General features: G+C 35.7%; 1 protein-coding gene and 1 pseudogene across 1 annotated transcript; both read left to right on the top strand.

The window, feature by feature from the left end:
* Positions 1-267: 267 nt before the first annotated feature.
* LOC111367506 (uncharacterized tRNA/rRNA methyltransferase YsgA) lies at positions 268-4,517 on the top strand. The gene is made up of 4 exons (XM_022988414.1): positions 268-584; positions 1,539-1,833; positions 2,437-2,487; positions 3,725-4,517. The coding sequence occupies exons 1-4, from the start codon at positions 277-279 to the stop codon at positions 4,124-4,126; spliced, it is 1,056 nt and encodes a 351-aa protein (XP_022844182.1). The 5' UTR covers positions 268-276; the 3' UTR covers positions 4,127-4,517.
* Positions 4,518-7,133: 2,616 nt separating this feature from the next.
* LOC111367503 lies at positions 7,134-18,289 on the top strand (annotated as a pseudogene).
* Positions 18,290-20,066: the final 1,777 nt, after the last annotated feature.

Genomic DNA, 20,066 nt, shown 5'->3' with positions numbered 1-20,066 from the left:
ACTTTATTATTATTATTTAATAAATATTTTTAATTAATTAGTGAAAACCTGATTATTGCATTAATGAAACTTGTAACTGGATTTTGAATTATGCATACTTATTTGTAAACTCTGCCCATTTTTCAATTTAACCTTGCCGAAATTGGGCTGGATATGGGCCGTGCCCAAAATGGACCGGAATGTCCAGCCTTGAGAGATCCGACCATTTTTAATGCTATCAAGTAAACCGATAATATAATAGAAATTTTAACGAGGGAAGAAGAAAAGGCATACAGAATGATATGTTTGAACACATTCTCGTTACCAGCTACCCCTTTGCCACACACTAATGCTCCAAATTCCAAAACAAATCCTCCACATTTCAAAATCAGAATTAGAACCCACAAAATTAACTGTATCCCAGAAGCTTACGATGATGAAGAAACTGAAAATGCATCAAAAATTACAGTTGCATTGCCTCACCATGTGAAAACCATCACAAGTACATCAAACCCATTTGTAAAACACTGTCTCAAACTTCGGCAGAGCTCCTCTTATAGACAATCTCATGACTCGGTTCTTGTTGTTGGCACTACTCCCATAAGGTCTGTTTCTTCTTTCTCTCTTTTTCGTTGGTCTTTCTAGGCTAGTGCTGTCAAATTATTCATGTGGTATTGAGAATGGGCACTTGTGATTTTTGTTTAACCATATGTGTAAGAGTAATTGGTGCATACAGGTGCCTTTTCTTAGATTTAATATTTTTGGGTTATGCGTTAAAAACCTTCCATTTTGGTTTCTTTGGTGAAAAAATTAGTAATAAGTAGTGTTGAATTTCCGTTTTACATGTTTACGAACAAGTTAAACGGCATATGGATTCGTTGACATTGATTCTCGTTCTCCTGTTTCGTGATGTTTTGGCTTGTGAAAGGAGATCATGGAGTTAGCGGTGCGTTTGCCATGTGTTTGTAGGAATTCCACTCAGGAGCAGAAAACTATTGAAATCTAAGATGGATTCCATGTTGTATATTCGAAAGTTTAGAATGCATACTTGGTATGATGATTGGACGGTTGGACCTGGAAGAATATATATGGGTTGGACCTTGTGCAGTCATATCATATTGTATACTTATCTTTGACCACGGATCGACCTAATATTGGATAGTCGGTACATCAATATAGGTATAAGGTTACCTTCATTATGGTGAAAGCCTGCAGTGGTTGAGTGTATACCAATATCTGAACAATATGTTTGGTCCCCACAGTATCGGGTCTGAAAATATCAAGTACATTTTTTCATGCATCTGTATATACTGAAGATTGTGATCTGTATGTGATTTACAAATCACTTTATGCTTTACGATCTAGTAATTTCATTTCAATTTCTCTATACAACAGTCTGAGGCTTCGTCTTTTTTCTGTTTGCTTAGACTCAAAGTTTCTTTGGCTTCTTTCCTCGTAAAGTTGTAGCATGCTATCAGAAGTCGGAGCTCTGCAAAAAATGATAGATGAAAAAATTGATGCTTCAGTTTTTGGGATCTGACTCTTGGAAATGTCTCCAGGGAAATATACAGCTTTCAAGAAACATTGCAAGACAGGCCTACAATAGAGTTCTTACTTTTACACGACAAATATGATGTCCCACAAGATATAGTTGATCGTGCTATTCATGTGGTTCATGTCAGCTCAGCTATAATGAGAAAACTTTCTGGGCTTCAATCCATCGATTCTGTTGAAGTCATTGCCTTGATGAGAATACCTTCAACATTTCATGTTGTCAGCAACAGCCTGAATGAAGAAGATTGTAGTAGATTGTTTCCTTTCCCACATCGAATTCTAATTCTTGAAGGAATCCAGGTTTCCTTCAATTACAAACTTTATTTTAGAGATGTGTAGACATTTGCTATTGGCGCTTTCTTTTAATACTTTAGTTGTTCTACTACATGGTTTCTTTAATAGCAAATTACTGCCTTAGACACCCTACATACATGTCCATGCCTACTGAATATGCAAGGAGAAAAGTCACCATGCAGATGTCAATTAGAGCCATTATAAGATCCTGATTATACTTCAGCATCAGGTAACCTGTGTAGTTATTGGTGTTGACCGACTGAAAATTTAAGTAGGAATACTCAAGAAATGAACGATACTTACGGAAAGGTATTACATCTCAAAGAAGTGGAGATACATGTTAAAATCACATAAGTTCCACATTTTTGTAGCATTTACACCTTTGATGATAGAATGATCTGACATTACATGCGATTTTGTATAAAATAAGAAAATGGTAATCCATTGTGTAAAACTATTAATTTTTCACTTTTCACATATAATCTGTTAAAATCAAACAGTGAGAGCATTCATGAGAACTACTCCATCACAAGATGCACATCACAAGATGCAGTTAATAAGTCTAAATTTGCATAAAAGTTTGATCCTCATAAGTTGTAAATTCTCCAGGACCCTGGCAACCTTGGCACACTACTAAGATCAGCGACGGCCTTTGGATGGGTGAGTAACTATGATGCCTTGTAAGTTTTTGATTTTGCGCCTTATAGTTCTGAAATTATCAGCTTCTCCATCTTCATCAAGCATTGAGGTATAAGTAATTAATAGTAATGTATTCAAGAATTAGTTGTTGTAGACGTCACCTGCGTATTGTAGTTCATGTCCCAGCATCCGTAATTCGCTTCAGCCATCTGAATTATACATGGTAGAATTGCAAGTTAATCAGCCTTTCTTCTCTTTCTTTGTTTTTTAATTTCCGTAGTTTGAATGCACTCAAAGTGAAATTTGATCTTCCATTCTCTGAGGCTGCATTGATGTTTCTAGCTTTTAAACTTGATATTTTTTATTCATTCAGAGGACAGGTTTCCTGACATTGAATACATACTTATTACATAATGCTTTTTATAATATGGTGAAATTCTTGTTTTAAAAAAAGTAGATTTTAGGTTCATTCAAATAAATGAAACTCTTAGCTCAAGTTTAAGCCATTGAATTTAGGTCAATTTTATCCTTTTTTCTTTGTTTTCCTCTTTCCAAATAGCGAGTCTTGTATTATACTAACTTGAAAAGTTGCCTTTACATCGCCTCTTCTGGCTACTGTACGTTTGAGGTGCAGAGAGCTGGTTCAGCTGGGTTATTCACCATTTATCTAACCCCAAGCAGCTGAACCCAGCAATTTTTTGTATTGCAGAGTCAGAATAAGTTTCGAGGTTTAGTACTGGTAAATGGATTTCAAGGAATTCGGAAGTGAGATATCTAATCATGTTATTGGAAGAGGCAGCATTGAAAATTAAGCCTGTTTGGTACAGATTCTTCCAAACTAATTCTTCTCCTAAACTCATTTTCAACCACACACTCCCAATAAAATATTTTTACACGTAGACGCATAGTTTTCTCTACTTTTACCACACATTTTCCCAAAAAAATCACTTCTCGTAAAATCTATTCTAAAAAAAGCTACGTCAAAGAGGCCAGAAAAGTAAAAGTTATTTATATTGCTCTAAAGGAAAAGATTTTAAAAAAATTGCATAGGTCATGATGGGACAAATATGTAAAGAAACCTTAAATTGCACGCGTTACTGTTATTTATATTTTGTTAATGAAGATAAATGGTTTTTGCTACAAGCTAGTATTAGATGCATTAAGAGAGAGCAGATACATGGCACATCTTCCTCTTGAGATTTTTTAAACTTGTATTCACCCCCATAATGTTTATGTAAATGTTTTATCAATTCAACAGGGTGGTGTCTTTCTACTTCCTGGTTGTTGTGATCCATTCAACGAGAAAGCGCTTAGAGCTTCTCGAGGAGCCTCCTTTCAAATTCCAATAGTTTCTGGCAATTGGACTCATGTAGAATCTCTCAGAAAATTATTTCAAATGAAAATATTGGCTGGCCATCCTGCAGATGACAAAAATTCCAATAAAGTGCATAGGCTTTCTCAAGATTTTGCGGATTCTGTGGCAGATTTACCATTGTGCTTGGTTTTGGGCAGTGAAGGAGCTGGTCTTTCAAAGGAAAGTAGGCAATCTTGTGAGCTTATAAGCATTCCAATGGCAGGAGAATTCGAGTCTCTCAACGTTTCAGTAGCTGGAGGTATATTTATGTTCTTATTGCAGCCTGAGAACCATAGAGTTAGTTGATTCCTTCGAAGATGATTCATCCCCGCCACTCCTTTTTTTGGGTTTCCCTTGTTCGACTGAACCACCTAAAGACAAGTACTGTGCAATGGGTGTGGTGTTGTTAATGTTAGGACACACATACTAGGAACATACTCTTAACATATCTTCGATGGTGAAGGCCCAGACTAGCTAGATGCTACCTTGATAGCATTTAGGTACTCGATTCCTTTCTAACATGTTACTTGTATTTGTACATCCCCAATTGTTATGTTGAGATTCGTCAATCTTTTGACGTGTTGGCTAAGTTTAAGAAAATGTTACGTGTCTAATTTTGGTAACTTTGCTCAAGCATGTTTGAATATTTTCAACCAATTATGTATGCTTTTCATTTTGAATTTTGTTATATGTACAGAATTTTTGTACAAGTCGTTGATTTGAATTTCAGAAAGGAATTTGCTACAGTCACTCTAGGTTACCTGCCTCTCACATAAGGGGCGGGTCCCATGCACAACTCATGTGAGGGGCAGGTACACTCCGAGTACAGATAGTAAAATCCTTACCCTCCGATTACAAATAGTAAGATCCTTTCACACATTCAATTTAAGGGATGAATGCATGCCATCTATCAACCTTTCTGTGCAAAATCATCTCTACAACCAGAATAAATAATTGTTTCATTTTAGTAAATAGATATGTTTGAAAAATAGTGAAGGACCAATATGAAATTGTTCTTGAATTTCAATACTTATTTGTCAGAATCACTCTTTTTTTTTTTTTTTTTTTTTAGAGCATGTACAACAAGGGACTTTCACTGGATCTTGATAGTTACCTTCTCTTTTATTGAAAAATCGCTGGAGCAACTTCATCCAAACAAATTCCGAAATAAAATTAGTTGGAGGGTTCGCCGGGATCCACCAACACCGGCCGGGTATGTCAGCCGTGAAACCCCTACAGCCATCGTCTTCGGCCACGGTCTGCACCTCCGAGTCTCTCTCCTCACTCTTGCCATCCTAATGCTACTTTCCTTCACTTACCTCTCAATTAAATCCCTCCACTCCCCTTCTCTCCAACCTTCCACCTCTACTGCCGACACTGTACAAGTCTCTCGGCCTCAGGTATAATCAATTCTTTATTCAGTTCGAATGCTTTTAATTTCCTAATTGTTTGCTCTTTTTGTTTCTTCTGATTTGAAGGCAACAAGCGAGGACGAGGCTGTTGGGGATGAGGTGTGTCATTCGGCGAAGATGTTCAAATTGAACTACGAGAAAATGGAAAGGAGATTCCAGATGGATATCCGAACACGTATTACGAGAGTCTAAGGAAGCTGACGGGAAAATACACTAGCGAGGGCTACTTTTATCAACATCTTAGGGATAGTAAGTATGTTACAGAGGATCCAGATCAGGCAGATTTGTTCTTCATCCCGATCTCGTCATAAGATGCGAGGTAAGGTAAGCCCGCTTAATTTGATTGAATTTTTGTTTCCTTTAGTTTGTGGAAAGTGGGCCTTAATCGTGATTCTTTAATAGGCAATGTCCAATATGTATTATGGAATTAGAAAATGAGTTTTTATTTACCCGCCAATTTTTATTAGTGGAGTATTATGAGTTCATTGTGAATTTGATAAATTTTGTCTGTCTGCTCGAAATTTTAATTTTTCAACCTTATTGACATGGACAGTATTACAGCATGGGTTTTAGTTAGATTTTGGTGAATTCTTCTCTAGTATGAAATTTTTAGGTTATTATGTCTTGATTATGGATGTCTAATATTGCAGCATTTCTTAACCATCCTATGTGATTCTGCTTATGACTGATAATGTGATTTCAAGATTCAGTGCATTATATTATTAATGTATGTATTATCTTTTAAGGCCTAAGTGACACCAGATGCTACATCTTTGGATAATTTCAAAGTCCATTATGCATGCTTGTTCTATTCTTTTTCACCCTTCCAATCTATTCTTTTGGAGATGAAGTACCCGCTGTGTTTAGAGGAATGTCTTAGATGGCAAGAAAATTAAGGTAGAAGGCGTGAAATCAACTAAAAATGTTGAATGCTTATTTCAGATGTTAGGCCGATATTGACATGTTAATTGGTGGTTTGATTTTTGGACTTGAAGTTCCAATTTCTTGTCTCTTCAGTTTCACTTTCTGGTCATCTCTCTTTGACTTCTGATGCAAAACTCTTTCTATGTTTATCATGGGTTTCGGGATAAACTTAGTTCTATTGAAGTCCTCATAACTATTCAACGCATGAAGATGTTAAGTCTTTGTACGTAAGCATCCAGAAGCTTGGAGCTAATAGAAAATTACAATAACAAGTTCAACAGCAAGGTCCATTCCCTAGACTGTGAACTATCTAAAATGATATAGGAGTTGTATAGTCTTTTTGCTTCCATGGACAATATTTAATCTAGTATTGTCCGTTAAACTGAGCCACCTAAGCATGATGATTGCAAATTCACCTTTGCAACCTTTTGCCTTCTATAAAGAGAAGAGAACTCATTGTGCAACGTTGGAATTCCAGCTTGGCAGTCATATTCAAACTATTGCTTTGTGTATGTCATTTGCATCTACAAGATTTAGCTATTGTGAATTATGCCCTGCAAATTTAGTTATCTACCTAAGATATTCAACCCCAAAAGGCTAGGGTCTAACAGTAAGATAATTGCAGACTCATGCTTACTGTTCTATTGCATGAGCATACCGGGGTCTTGCAGCTTTTATAAGTTTGCTAGTTAAATGTTTTAAGATTTTTCTGATACAATGGTGTTAATGGTCTTAGCCCTGCTATGTTGTTGTTATACTTACACCATGGTTTAAGCCATTCCATGCTGCTAAATGATTCTCGATAATAACATGCAGGGAATATCATATGAGAACATGACTGTAATTGTACAGAACTATGTGGAGAGCTTGATGTCCAAGTATCCTTATTGGAATAGAACTCTGGGTGTAGATTACTTCTTTGTTACTTGCCACGATGTTGGTGTGAGGGCCACAGAAGGACTTCCATTTCTTGTAAAGAATTCAATTCGTGTCATTTGCTCTCCAAGCTATGATGTTGGATTTATACGTCACAATGATGTTGCCCTCCCAGAAGTTCTGCAGTCCTTTGCCCTCCCAGCTGGAGGAAATGATGTGGAAAACAGGTATGTCCTTTGATATGTTAACCACTTCAGGCTAAAATAATCTATGATGTAAATACTTCATTATGGTATTCATCCCCTTTTTTGTCTTTTTTGTTTGTTCATTGCCTTTTCACCACAATGATCTGAAAGTTGCAATTTTTTGAAAATCCTCACTTTCACCATGAGAATGGACTAATTAGGTATCAACGTCTTCTGCAGTTCCTATGCAATGACATAGAACCCTCTCTCTCCCTCCCTCCCTCCCTCCCCCCCTCTCTCTCTCTCTTTCTCTCACACACACACACACACGCACACACACACCACCCACTAGAATGTTAGTATGTTATACTATAAGCTTAATAGTCTAAATACTATTTCGGACAGCATATAAAAGCAGTTAAGCAAAGCATTTGTTCTCATTCTAGAGGTGAAATTTTTGTGCATGTAAAAAGTATCAGCAAATTGTTTCTCTTGAGCACTTCTCTGCAGCTTTGTATCTCTAACCAACCTAATATCACAACAAATAACTTTTTGGAGTGCTAGTCTTTACAATGTTATTATTAAGTTTTTGCATTTAATGGGTGTGAAAGCAGTAATTCATTTAAAGTTGCAGGTTTAGTGTTTTCGTGTTTATCTATGAAAAATTTTCTGGTTCAATGCCGTGTGACTTGCCAAAATTAAACAATGACCGAGTGGGTTCAGTTTCTTTGTTTTGGGCCCTGGAAATTATTGGACCCAAAATCTGTAATTCAAATGGCGAGGAGTAAGAGGTTTCAATGGAATCCATTTTACTTTGCTTCATGTGTGAATTAATGTGGTTTGCCTGAAGAAAATTTTACCAATTTATATGAACGACAAAAAGAATTTCTAAAAGAATTTCTATAGTAAATAGCAATCATTTTTCAAGTTCTATCGAAGTTTACGTTTATATCATCTATGTTAAAAGTTGAAGTTGCAACATTGGTAGACATTCATTTGTTTGTTTGTCATTCTTTCATGTTTTTTGAAAGTTTGGTCCTGATTCAGAATTTTAGAGAATTACTCACTATTGCAAAATAAATCATCTGTGGAGTAAATTCATTCAAGACATAATAGGTTATGTGTTTAGATGACTCAATGATTTTTTAATGAAGAAAACTTTGGTAAAAACATGAAGAGAAGTTTTCCTGGATGCTCTTGGCAAACCAAGTAAAACGAGCAATTTACTATAAATTTGTTCAATCAGTGCAAGTTTTGTGGTTTATGGTTTTGCTTTTGTTTCAGTTACATAAATTTCATTGAGTTCATATCTATTTATTCTGCACTTCATATTGTACTTCTGTGCACCTTTTTGCTCTTCCTTCTATTACTAATCTCCTATGCTTATATATTTTTGTGGTGTTATTCCAGTTCTGTAGTTGTAGTGTGTACTTTTCCTCTTGTGGTGTCCGTCGTAACTTAGTTGAAAAGAAACACACGAGTGTTATATACAATGTTTACTTTCTTAAAGTTAAATATGACATGCAGGACGACTCTTGGTTTCTGGGCGGGGCATAGGAACTCTAAAATTCGGGTTTATATTGGCACGTGTATGGGAGAATGACACAGAACTTGACATTTCAAACAATAGAATAAACAGGGCATCTGGACATCTAGTGTATCAAAAGAGATTTTACAGGACAAAGTTCTGCATTTGCCTGGTGGCTCCCAGGTCAACAGTGGTCGCATAGCAGATTCTATACATTATGGGTGCATCCCTGGTGAGAATTTAATTTTTTTAGATGTTTGTTATTAGTCATCAATTATCTTTTCTGATTTACAATCTCTGCATCTTCGATTCTTCCATGCATGATACACACAGAATGAAGAGCATTATAACTTTTTTCCCATTGAACAAGATGAGGGTTATGCTCTCACCTTTAATGGAACATAACACGCAAGACCTACCACATGATTCCATTTGCTCTCCTGGATTTCCTTGTTATGGGATCTCTTCACCTATATTGGGGCAAGGAGTTGCTCATTGTTCTTGCCAAGTCTTATAAATATCAACGTCAACATTCTTTTCCTGCGTGGTTTGGATAAATTGAAGATTCCGGCACAATTTACATTAGTTCTCTCAATCTTGTATGGTATACAAAGCTTAAACTCCTTTTGAAAAATGACTATGCTTGATCTAGAAAACTTAAAACACAACGAATAGGAATTTATGTCTAAATGAATGGCAAATGAATAAAGATTATGAAATTTGAAATGATAATTTTCTAAATTTTGTATGATAAGACTGAATTTTATAACTAGATCACTGCTGTCAATGGCGTGTAGTGTTTACTGGGATTATGAATACAATTTTAAATGTTTCAGAATAATAAATCTTTCTGAATTTCACGCATTTAAAATTTTATTCATTTTTCTTCATGACTCTTATCTAATTGTTTGTCTAATTTTTTTAGATGTTTGCTTGCAGTAATACTCTCTAATTATTATGACCTGCCATTCAATGACATTCCGAATTGGCATAAATTTTCGGTCATACTGAAGGAGAAAGATGTCTACCAGCTGAAGCAAATTCTCAAGAACACAACACGAAGAATTTGTCAAATTGCACAACAATTTGGTCAAGGTAAAAATCTTTGCATTAGCATTATCTTTAGAATCCGTAAATTACTTGTTATTGTTCACTTTCTCCTGTACCATAATTCATTAATATGTTTATGTTAATGGCTACAATCATTAAAGTGTCGTATATATTGTCTTGATAAGATAAGAAAGTACATGTCTCATTTAAGCAAGAATTTACCCTTGCAGCTTACAATTTCTAGTGATGCTCTCATTTCAGGTCCAGAAGCACTTCCAATGGAACTCGCCTCCCATAAAACACGATGCTTTTCATATGGTGATGTACGAACTCTGGTTGTGCCATCACGTGATCAAGTACTAACTGCTGAATCTTTACTTCATCAAATACTGATGCCACTGGATATTAAAACTTGTAAATTATCGCCGAGAGTTTGTTTATTTAGCCCCCATTTGGTTCCGATTTTTCACCCCCCAAAAAATCAATTTTTGATTGTTACTTATTTAAATCAGTCGTCATTTTTATTTTCTTCACTCACAGGTGGGACATATTTTTCTCTCTAACAATGAAAAAATTGATTCTCATAATCACTACCGAAGAGGCCCTTAGTTTCTTTTGAAATAGAAAGCAAAGCGATAGGACGTCATATCTCACCGGTGTTTATAAAGTTCTTTTGTGTCTATTGATGAATTTTGGCTGATTCATTTGAAATGTGAAAAGTCCGTGTTTCTCAGGATAAAAATCCTTCTTGTCATTTCTAAGAATTGGGTCATTTTATAGGTTCATGATTTTCTTTTCTTTAAAATTACTTAAGAGCTTAGTATAAAAATAAAACAAATTTTTATTAATCAAAATTAAAAATAAAGAAGTCACTATAAGCTACAATCTACTTTTAAGTAAAATTTATTAAAACTGTTTAAAGTTGGCAAAGCATTGGCAGGCATGCTGAGCTATTTTGTTCGGGATTCTTAGTTACGAAACAAGAAATAGAATTACAAAATAATTGACAATGCCTACATGTGATTCATCACGCGTTGAGTGAGTTGTTGCGATTGGTACCATCGTAGAATGCCAAAATCAAAGAAATTCTCAGCATATAATCTGCACGAAGTTTCAAGTCGACAAAACAGATATTAAGATGAAGGGAAAATAGAATAAACTGGCCAATGCCTAAATTCGACTAGCTTTATAATTAAATTTATTTTTAAGTGAACTTTTTAAACTTATCCAAACATGCAACTGGTTTTGAAACCCCGTTTGTTTCCCATTTTTGTAAGAATAAAAATTAAAAATATAATCGTTATGGGTTCCACATAAAAGATAGAAATTCAAATTTGGTGACTTGATGTAATGAATAACGGTCATATTTTTCATTTTAATGAAAAAAAAGAATGAAAACAAGAAGGGACTGAGTTTGGTTTAGCCCCATTGTGCTTTTGCCTAGGAATGTTTTGCAGTTTGATTGATTTTGTGGGGTGACAATTCAGCCCTAGTGAAACGTGGCCTAATCTTGGTAAGAGTGAATATATATAAAACACCTCTCTCAATCCAACTTGCGTGTTTAGAAGGACTTTTTTTTTTTTTTTTTTTGAACATGAACTTTTTTTGCAACAGTCTCTCAAAAATTAAAATTTTTCCTTTCGATCTCTAAACATTTTAAATTCTACAAATTATCGCACCATGCAGCCATGTATGACACAACATGAACTAATTATTTGCAGTTCAAGAGTTCTTGTTTGAGTTGGACAGTTCATACTATCCGCACACATTATTTCAATATAAGATTTCAATTTTTTCTTACTTTAGCAATGAGATGGTTTTATAAAGTTAAGGCCCAAAGTTTGAAAATAAATAAATAAAAATCCGTATTATCAAATGAATTATTCACTTTGGTTCAATAGTGTTGAACAAAAGGGTAACATTATTCCTCCATCAATCAAGAATTTCTATTTTTATAGACGTACTTACCATTTTAATAGTTGTTGAAAAGTAAACCCTCTCCTTTATATCTTTCATCGTTTTGGTCCTTGAAGAAATTCAAATCTTCGAAGGATATACCTGACACGAGCAGGTCATCAACCCACTACCCCACCGAGGAATTAGTGGCCAACAGCCGGTTGACCCGGTCAGTTTTCCCAAGAGGCCTTTGACCAATTAAAAAAAAAAAAATGGGACCTAATTTCCTTTGGGCTTTGGAGTCTACATACTAACATACACAACTCAACAACCGAACCGACCTAATTTTCTTTGGGCTGTATATTTTTTCAATTCAAGAATTCTTCCTCTCAAATTCAAAAATTCTCAATCCTCTGCTTTCGGTTCGGTGTTTCCAGTTCCAGAATCCGGAATTCTCCAGGGCTTCCAGTTCCGGAGACCAGTGCCTATGAACGAAAATTCGAAATCAACTGCAAAAAATACCAATTTCTCTGCCTCTCACCCTCGCAGACTCGCACAGTCGCACGTTTTTTTTTTTTTTTTTTTTTTTTTTTTTTTTTTTTAGGGCCTCCTCGTTGTGGTCGGTCTCAGTCTCGTCTCCGCGACTCTCTTCTCCTCTTTTCCAGTTTTCCTCTTCGCCGGACACCGGTTCGCCCCTGTTGTTAGAATTGGACAAATGAGGAAACTTCACCTCATACGATTACACGAAGAATTAGGAAAGTGGAAACAGGTTTGTTGTTAATCATATTTTTCCAAATGGGTTTTCATTGTATTAAGCAGTAAAGCATTCGTCTTTATCATGTTTTCCCAAATGGGATTGTGCCATTTTCGTGTTGGACTGCCACCCTACAGATTTATAGGCATGCCGCATGGTCAGTTGGTCACAGACTCACATGAAATGAAAATTCTTGAATCTCACAATATTGTTTTTTAACTTTATCTTTGCACTTTGCAGATGGTCTGTATTCTGTAATTTAGTAATTGCAGGAAGATTACCGGAACGAAGACAAAGAAAACAGGAAGTTTGTGAATTGTGAGTGATTATACTCTTAAATGCTTTGGATTTGAATTGCTTGAGTGAGAGTAATTTCTTGGGTATACAATGCGTCAGAATTTCCAATTAGTGATGTATTGATGCCTTGATTTGCAATTAACTATTGCTTTACTTGTATGGTTAGCATGTCGTAAGGAAGGAGTGGGTAGTGGATTAGCGTGGCTATGTGAAATCGAAGAAATATATAAGCGAATGACTAGAAGAATGTTGGACAATTACTCATTTCCATGAAGAAATAGTAAGTAAATAAGTGGTATCTTTTGAGTTGTCTGCCCTGCTAATTCACTCAAGGCATTTCTTTTATTGTGGAGGGGTCTTTTGAGAATAGTGTTTTTCAATTTCTTTGCTTTATTTCAGTTATTAAGTTCTCAAGATAAAAATGTTAGAAGGTATAAATTTATGTAAATAGGCAAATAGCTTCCGTGTGGTTGTCCCCTAACATAAAAGATAAATTTGAAGTAATTTATTTTGTTGATGACACTGTTTTAATGGTGATTAGTTCTTATTAAATGTGTTATTTCCCTAAGTTTGATTAAATGTGCTCCTGGGCAATTGTTATTTCCTTAAGTTTGATGATCATGTTCAAATTTGTATTGGCATTTGACGTTAAATTTTTATTTCAGGCTCGTGAGTTGTGACGGTGGAATTCTCAAGGGTGTAATTCCACAATTTTCGTCGAATTTTGTATTTACATTGATTTCATTGGAGGCCTAATTTATGGACTTCGTATCGGGCCCCAACTATTACAGGACCGGCCCTGAAAACATCCATCCATATTCATGAATGGCATCCTCATTATTCATGAATGGCGTCCTCCGCTCCTCCTCCGCCGCCATATTCCGATTCAGAATGATACAATCAACTGCTGTCGCCACCATCAAACCGGTACCATTACTATGCTCCGGTCATTCTTCTATTTATTTCCTGTTGGCATTTACCAAACCCTTCACATTTTCAATTGCCTCTGAAACTACCGACTCACTACCCGTTTCCACCCCCATTACCATTGACCTCTCTTCTCAAATCCTCTTTCTCCTTTCACATCCCAATTGGCAAAAACACCCTTCCCTCAGGAAACTAATCCCTGAAATATCCCCCTCTGTTTTCTCGTTGTTCCTCTCTCAACACCCCCATCTTAATCCCCAAACTGCGCTTAATTTCTTCTATTTTCTCTCCCGTACCCCCAGTTTTACACCCAATGTTCAAGCGTGTTCTTCTCTTCTGCGCATTTTGATCCCCAATAAATTTCTTGGGGTCGCAGAAAAAATACGAATTTTAATGATTAAATCCTGTGAAACTGCAGAGGATGCAAGTTTTGTGTTGAATATATGTCGGGAGATGAATACTTCTGATAATGATTACAGATTTAAACTCAGCATTAGGTGTTACAACACGCTCTTGATGTCATTGGCGCGTTTTCTTATGGTTGATGATATGAAATGTGTTTATACGGAGATGTTAGATGATAAGCTCTCGCCGAATATATACACATTCAATACAATGATTAATGCATATTGTAAATTGGGTAATGTGAGGGAGGCCGAGTTGTACATGAGTAAGATTTTGCAGGCCGGGTTGAGGCCAGATACACATACGTACACTTCATTGATTTTAGGTCATTGCAGGAGGAATGATGTAAATAATGCGACTAAAATTTTTGTGGCAATGCCACCAAAAGGTTGTCGGAGGAATGAGGTTTCTTATAATAAAGATTTTATTTATTTATCAGATTAGATTGACCTATATCCATATTTGATTTATTTAGTAAATGGATTATCGGATTTGAATCTCGATTGGATCTTCCGATTGAGACCCTAAATCTATCTCCCATTAATTTCATCGGATTCAGATCAAAATCCAATCTATTAACAGCCCTAATTGAAGTACATTGAATTTTTAGTATCGAACGTGGCATAGAGCTGATAAACTAAACACACATTAATATACATAATTACGCCGGAAATGACCCCCCAACTTGACAGATAATGTCGCGAGTTTGGATAATGTGATAATTATGCCGGAGAAGACGATGAAAGTGACATTATGTAAGAAATATGTTTATTGACGTGTCAAAGCAAATGGTTAGTAAGAGGATTAGATTGCTATCACAACACATTATTTTTCCGTACACCATCGAGGCAAAGAATAGAACATTCGTTGACGGTACATTGCCCAACCTCTTCCGTGAATTCGAACCAGGGCGATTGTGGAATCTTTGCATTGAAGTTAGGGTTATAAATGAATCGGATCTACTCAAATTCGATTCGATATGTTAAGAATAATTATCCTATTTGATCCAATCCAATAATCCAACGGATATTTGAATGTTAAATTCATATCCGATTAACTATATTATCAGAAATTATATCTGAAATTGAAAAAATTAGAAAAATAAAAATTTTATTTATTTTTTCATTGAAAATCATAGCCCCAACAAGATTTTAATTAATTGTTTATATTAAAAAATATTTGAACTATATTGATGGGCTCACTTATTATAATAGAAGGTCTAAAACGAAAATAATGGAATATGATACAGCTCTTATGCTCTTCAAGAAAATGGTTGGAAATGGCTGCTCACCAAATGTTAACACTTACAATGCACTCACCACTGGACTTTGTCGAGAAGGACGCTTTGAAGAAGCCTGGAAGTTGGTTGATCATATGAAACAATGTGGAATGTCGCCCAATGAAGATATGTATAATGCACTGGTGAATTGTTGCTGCAAGTTGAAAATGTATGAGGAAGCAATGAAGATACTTGATACCATGCTCAAGCTTGGACTTCTACCACATATAGAATCCTATAAGCTGCTTGTTTGTGGATTGTATGATGAAGGGAATGATGAGATGGCTAAGTCTGCATTCTGTATGCTTATTCAATGTGGTTACAATTATGATGAAGTTGCTTGGAAGCTTCTGATTGACGGGTTGTTGAAAAGGGGGCTTGTTGATAGATGCTCTGAGCTGTTAAATGTCATGGAGAAACTTGGTTGCCAGCTTAATCCACAGACTCATACTATGTTAATTCAGGGGTTTCTTGATAAAAACGAGGGCATATAGGATATGATATTCTTCACATGATTGGTCTGCGCGTTGCCAAAAGTTATTTTCATAAGCATTTTGCTTATTTTGCGAGGCAAACGATGGGCGAATTTATGATGAGAAACATGAAATGCTTTTTTGGACTTTACCTTGATCCAGTAATTACCTCGTGTCATCCTAAATTTCACAATTGTGATCAAAAGGCCAAATCACTTCTCATGGAAGTTTTCTAGGACATCTAGTGTATCAAAAGAGATTTTACAGGACAAAGTTCTGCATTTGCCCTGATGGCTCCCAGGTCAGCAGTGCTTGCATAGCAGATTCTATACATTACGGGTGCGTCCCTGGTGAGAATTTAATTTTTTTTAGATGTTTGTTATTAGTCATCAATGGTTTTGTTAAGAAAAAACAGAATTGAATTTGTGACCTAAATGAGCCTCCGTAAATGTCCGTACTTAAATTCCTTGGACTTTTTAGATGGGGTGGTTCAATATGCACACATTCTCACACACAATTACTGTGTTAGTATTGTGAGGATCGGTGATTGTTGTAATCTGGATTTGAAAACAGAGAATATAGAAATATTTAAACAAATTTTTGTGACATATTTGGATGAATACAAGCATTGCTGATTCCATATATGAAAATAAAAAAATGTGGCAACTGTCTTTGCTTTTTTGTACCACCAATTGGACTCACTATGGATTGATTATTTGGCTTCCATGGATATACTATCTAACAAACTAAATCATAGAAATTGAATGCTAACTGTTGCGGTAGTCTGTTTGAATCATCTTAAAGTTATTAAAAGATTATATATCTTCGAAAGTAGTAGTTGATGCATATGTTGAACTGGGCTGTTTATTGCAGGCACGAGATAGTGGGTGAAGTAACTGAGGTTGGCAGCAAGGTTAAGAAAGTCAAGTTTGGGGACAAAGTAGGAGTTGGATGTATGGTTGGATCATGTCACCAGTGTGATCAATGCACCAATGATCTTGAAAATTACTGTTCTAAAATGATACTGACCTATAGCGCTGTTTACACTGATGGTACCATTACATGTGGAGGTTATTGGTTGCTGATGAGCACTTCATTGTTTGTTGGCCTGAGAACTTTCCCCTTGACGTTGGTGCTCCTCTCTTATGTGCTGGGATTACGACTTAACAGCCCCTTGAGGTAATTTGGACTGGACAGGCCGGGAATGAATATTGGTGTTGGTGGTTTTGGTGGGCTTGGCCATGTAGCTGTGAAGTTCGCTAAGGCTTTTGGTACTAAAATTACAGTTATCAGTACATCTATTAATAAGAAGAAGGAAGCTATTGAAAAACTTGGTGCTGACTTGTTTTTGGTTAGTCGTGATCCTGAGGAGATGAAGGTGAGGAATCGGGATTTTGCTTGGTTTAATTTTGTTGTTCTGCTGAGACTTGAAACCACATTGATCTCTATATTTGTCCATGTGCAGGCTACAGCAAGGACATTGGATGGGATCATCGATACTGTATCTGCTGATCACCCCATTTTACCCCTGCTTAGTTTGTTGAAGCCTCATGGAAAGATGGTAGTGGTTGTTGTTCCGAACAAGCCAATTGAGTTGCCAGCATTTCCCCTGATTACAGGTAAGCATTTCATTAATATTTCTCATTCTCTTGTTCCTATCATGTTTGCTTAAGCTTGAAAAGTATAGTCATAAGAAATTAAAATAATTTTTTTTTTTTTTTTTATTTAAAGAAGGGAAAGGAAGGGGGTTTCACTTTTGCTAAAAAATAATGGCTAAACAATCTCGGAAAAAGGTCAAGGTTCAATGAGTTGAATCAGTGCTAAAATAAAAGCAAAATCTTGGGGTGAACCCCACCTGTATGGTGCTTATATTCAAGGTTTCTAATTCTAAATGCTTTTACCCTATAACCAAACCGATTTGGGAGATGCCCAGTTTCTCTGGTCAGGCCAGGTCTGGTCTTGACAATATTGCTAACCTTCCACAATGACTCCAGGTAGAAAATTAATAGCCGGCAGTGGGACAGGAGGAATGAAAGAGACCCAAGAGATGATTGATTTTGCAGCAAAGCACAACATATTACCAGATGTGGAGATCATCCCTATTGATTACATCAACACTGCAATGGATCGTCTTGTGAAATCTGATGTTAAATACCGGTTTGTGATCAACATTGCCAAATCATTGAAGGCCGAGTAATACCACCAGCTTCACAGTTTCATGAAAATTGGCTTAGTTAGTATAATCCATGCTGCTGTCTAGATGAGAAGATTGTTGGGAAATTTTTTTTTTGGGTCCTGTATTATCTGTCAGTTCCCATTACCAATGGACTCTATGTTTTAGCAAAGTAGGATATCGACGGGTAGTTTGATTTTCTAGCCATTGGTGTATGCATGACACTCCATAGATGTAGTTAGCTGTTTGCATGAAGCGTTATTCGTAATAAATTGAGGATATTATCAGTCTACATGACACATAAATATTTAGAAAATTTTGATAGTAGACATAATGCGAGTAGAAGTAGTGACTACTATTGTATTTTCTGGACTTAAAACTACAAGATTATTTAAATGACAGTACACTTAGTAATAATCATGTAATAATGCAAGACAAGGTGACGTCTGACTTGGGGATGAGCCCAATGATGATCCTACAATAGTGAATGGAATTGAATTTCCCACCTGGGATCGTCCATCCGAAGGGTGTCAAAATCAAAAGTTGCATATATAATATACATGTTCATGGTTTGGGAAGTCAAAATAACGTTGTTAAGCCGATAAATTTTAGGCTACTGTAACACTCAAGCCTAGCTGTTTTTATTTGGATTTTCCTTCCCTTAATAATTTTCTAAAACAATTGAAAGGTTACTCGCATCTGCTGATCACCATGGATCTTAGAATTGAAGAAAAATGCTCGACTCTTGTCAAGTTACCAAATGTAAGAGCTATATTGTCTCACGACCCAATCTATGGCACTCCAATGCTTAGTGCATGTTTGAGACCCATTAAAAAAAGAAAAGACAAGAAAAAAGGACGTATTTTCAATTCAAATTAGGATATGTTTGATAGAGCTATTTTCCACCCAATTTTTGTTGTTTGATTCCCAAAATTTTCCAGGGAATACATTTTTCATTGCTCCCTCGCATGGCCTCATTTTCTTGCTTTTAAAGGAACTCCAATTCCTTGGATTTTGGTGAGAAAATGGGGTTTCCAACTTCTTCTTTTTAAATTTTTTTTTTTTTTAGACAATGGAAACAAATTTTATCTACAATTATAAAAAATCTATTGACATTATTCATAAAAAACAAAGCGAAACGAACATCAAAAGATCCAAAATTTCAACATATTTCATGTGAGAAATTATACCAATCAAACACATTTAACTGACAATTTCCAGTAAAACAAGCTCTAAACAATTCAATTTCTTGAAATTCGTTTTCTTTCCACCCAAATTCCATTTTTTAAAATCAGATGAACCCTTAGGAAAAATTAACCCAAACTCTACATATAAAGTATACAATTCAAAATTAAGGTGGTATAATTTCACCAGTCGGGTTATAAATAAGACTTTAGATTATGATTAATATATTAAATAATTGTCCTAAATCAAATCAAATCATTTCAAACAATACCGTTATAACAATTCACTTATTTTTCATTCTACAATCCCTTTATTTTTCATTCTACGATCCCCCCCCCCCCCCCCCTTCCCTCTCTGCACTTCCTTTCTTTCTCAAGTTCTTCTATGTCGATACAAATGTTAATTGTAGGTGTGAGTGAATATGAATTGAAATTGTAACTTTAGGTTAATGGTGCACATATTTGGGAGTTTTGGAATTTTGAAAATCTTTGATGAAATGATGATTCATTCCACACGCTCTATGGGTTCAGCTCCAATGTTGACCTAGAATTTGTGTGTTGGATTTTTGGTAGGGATGCTGGTGGTAGTGGTGGTGGCACTGCAAATTCGTTGTACGAGTTTGTTTGGTTGAAAACTTTGTTCGCCTCTTATTTAACTTAATATTTAGGATAAAGATATTTGTACAAAATCTTGTTGACAAAATGGTGTACTCTCTAACAAAATTAGCATATCCCACGTGAATTTAAAAAATGTTGGCTTGTAGTCCTCACCCCCATTGTGAGTAGTGCGTAAGGGAATTTGTAAAAAAAGTTTGTATACGTAGCATAATCCTAATATTTATTACAAACTTTGGGGAATATTGATTGTAAATTTTGGTGATTA

The sequence above is a fragment of the Olea europaea genome, chromosome 18 (genome assembly GCF_002742605.1).
Source record: "Olea europaea var. sylvestris chromosome 18, O_europaea_v1, whole genome shotgun sequence".
In the NCBI taxonomy this organism is placed as follows: domain Eukaryota; kingdom Viridiplantae; phylum Streptophyta; class Magnoliopsida; order Lamiales; family Oleaceae; genus Olea; species Olea europaea.
This window is presented reverse-complemented; position numbering and strand designations above follow the sequence as displayed.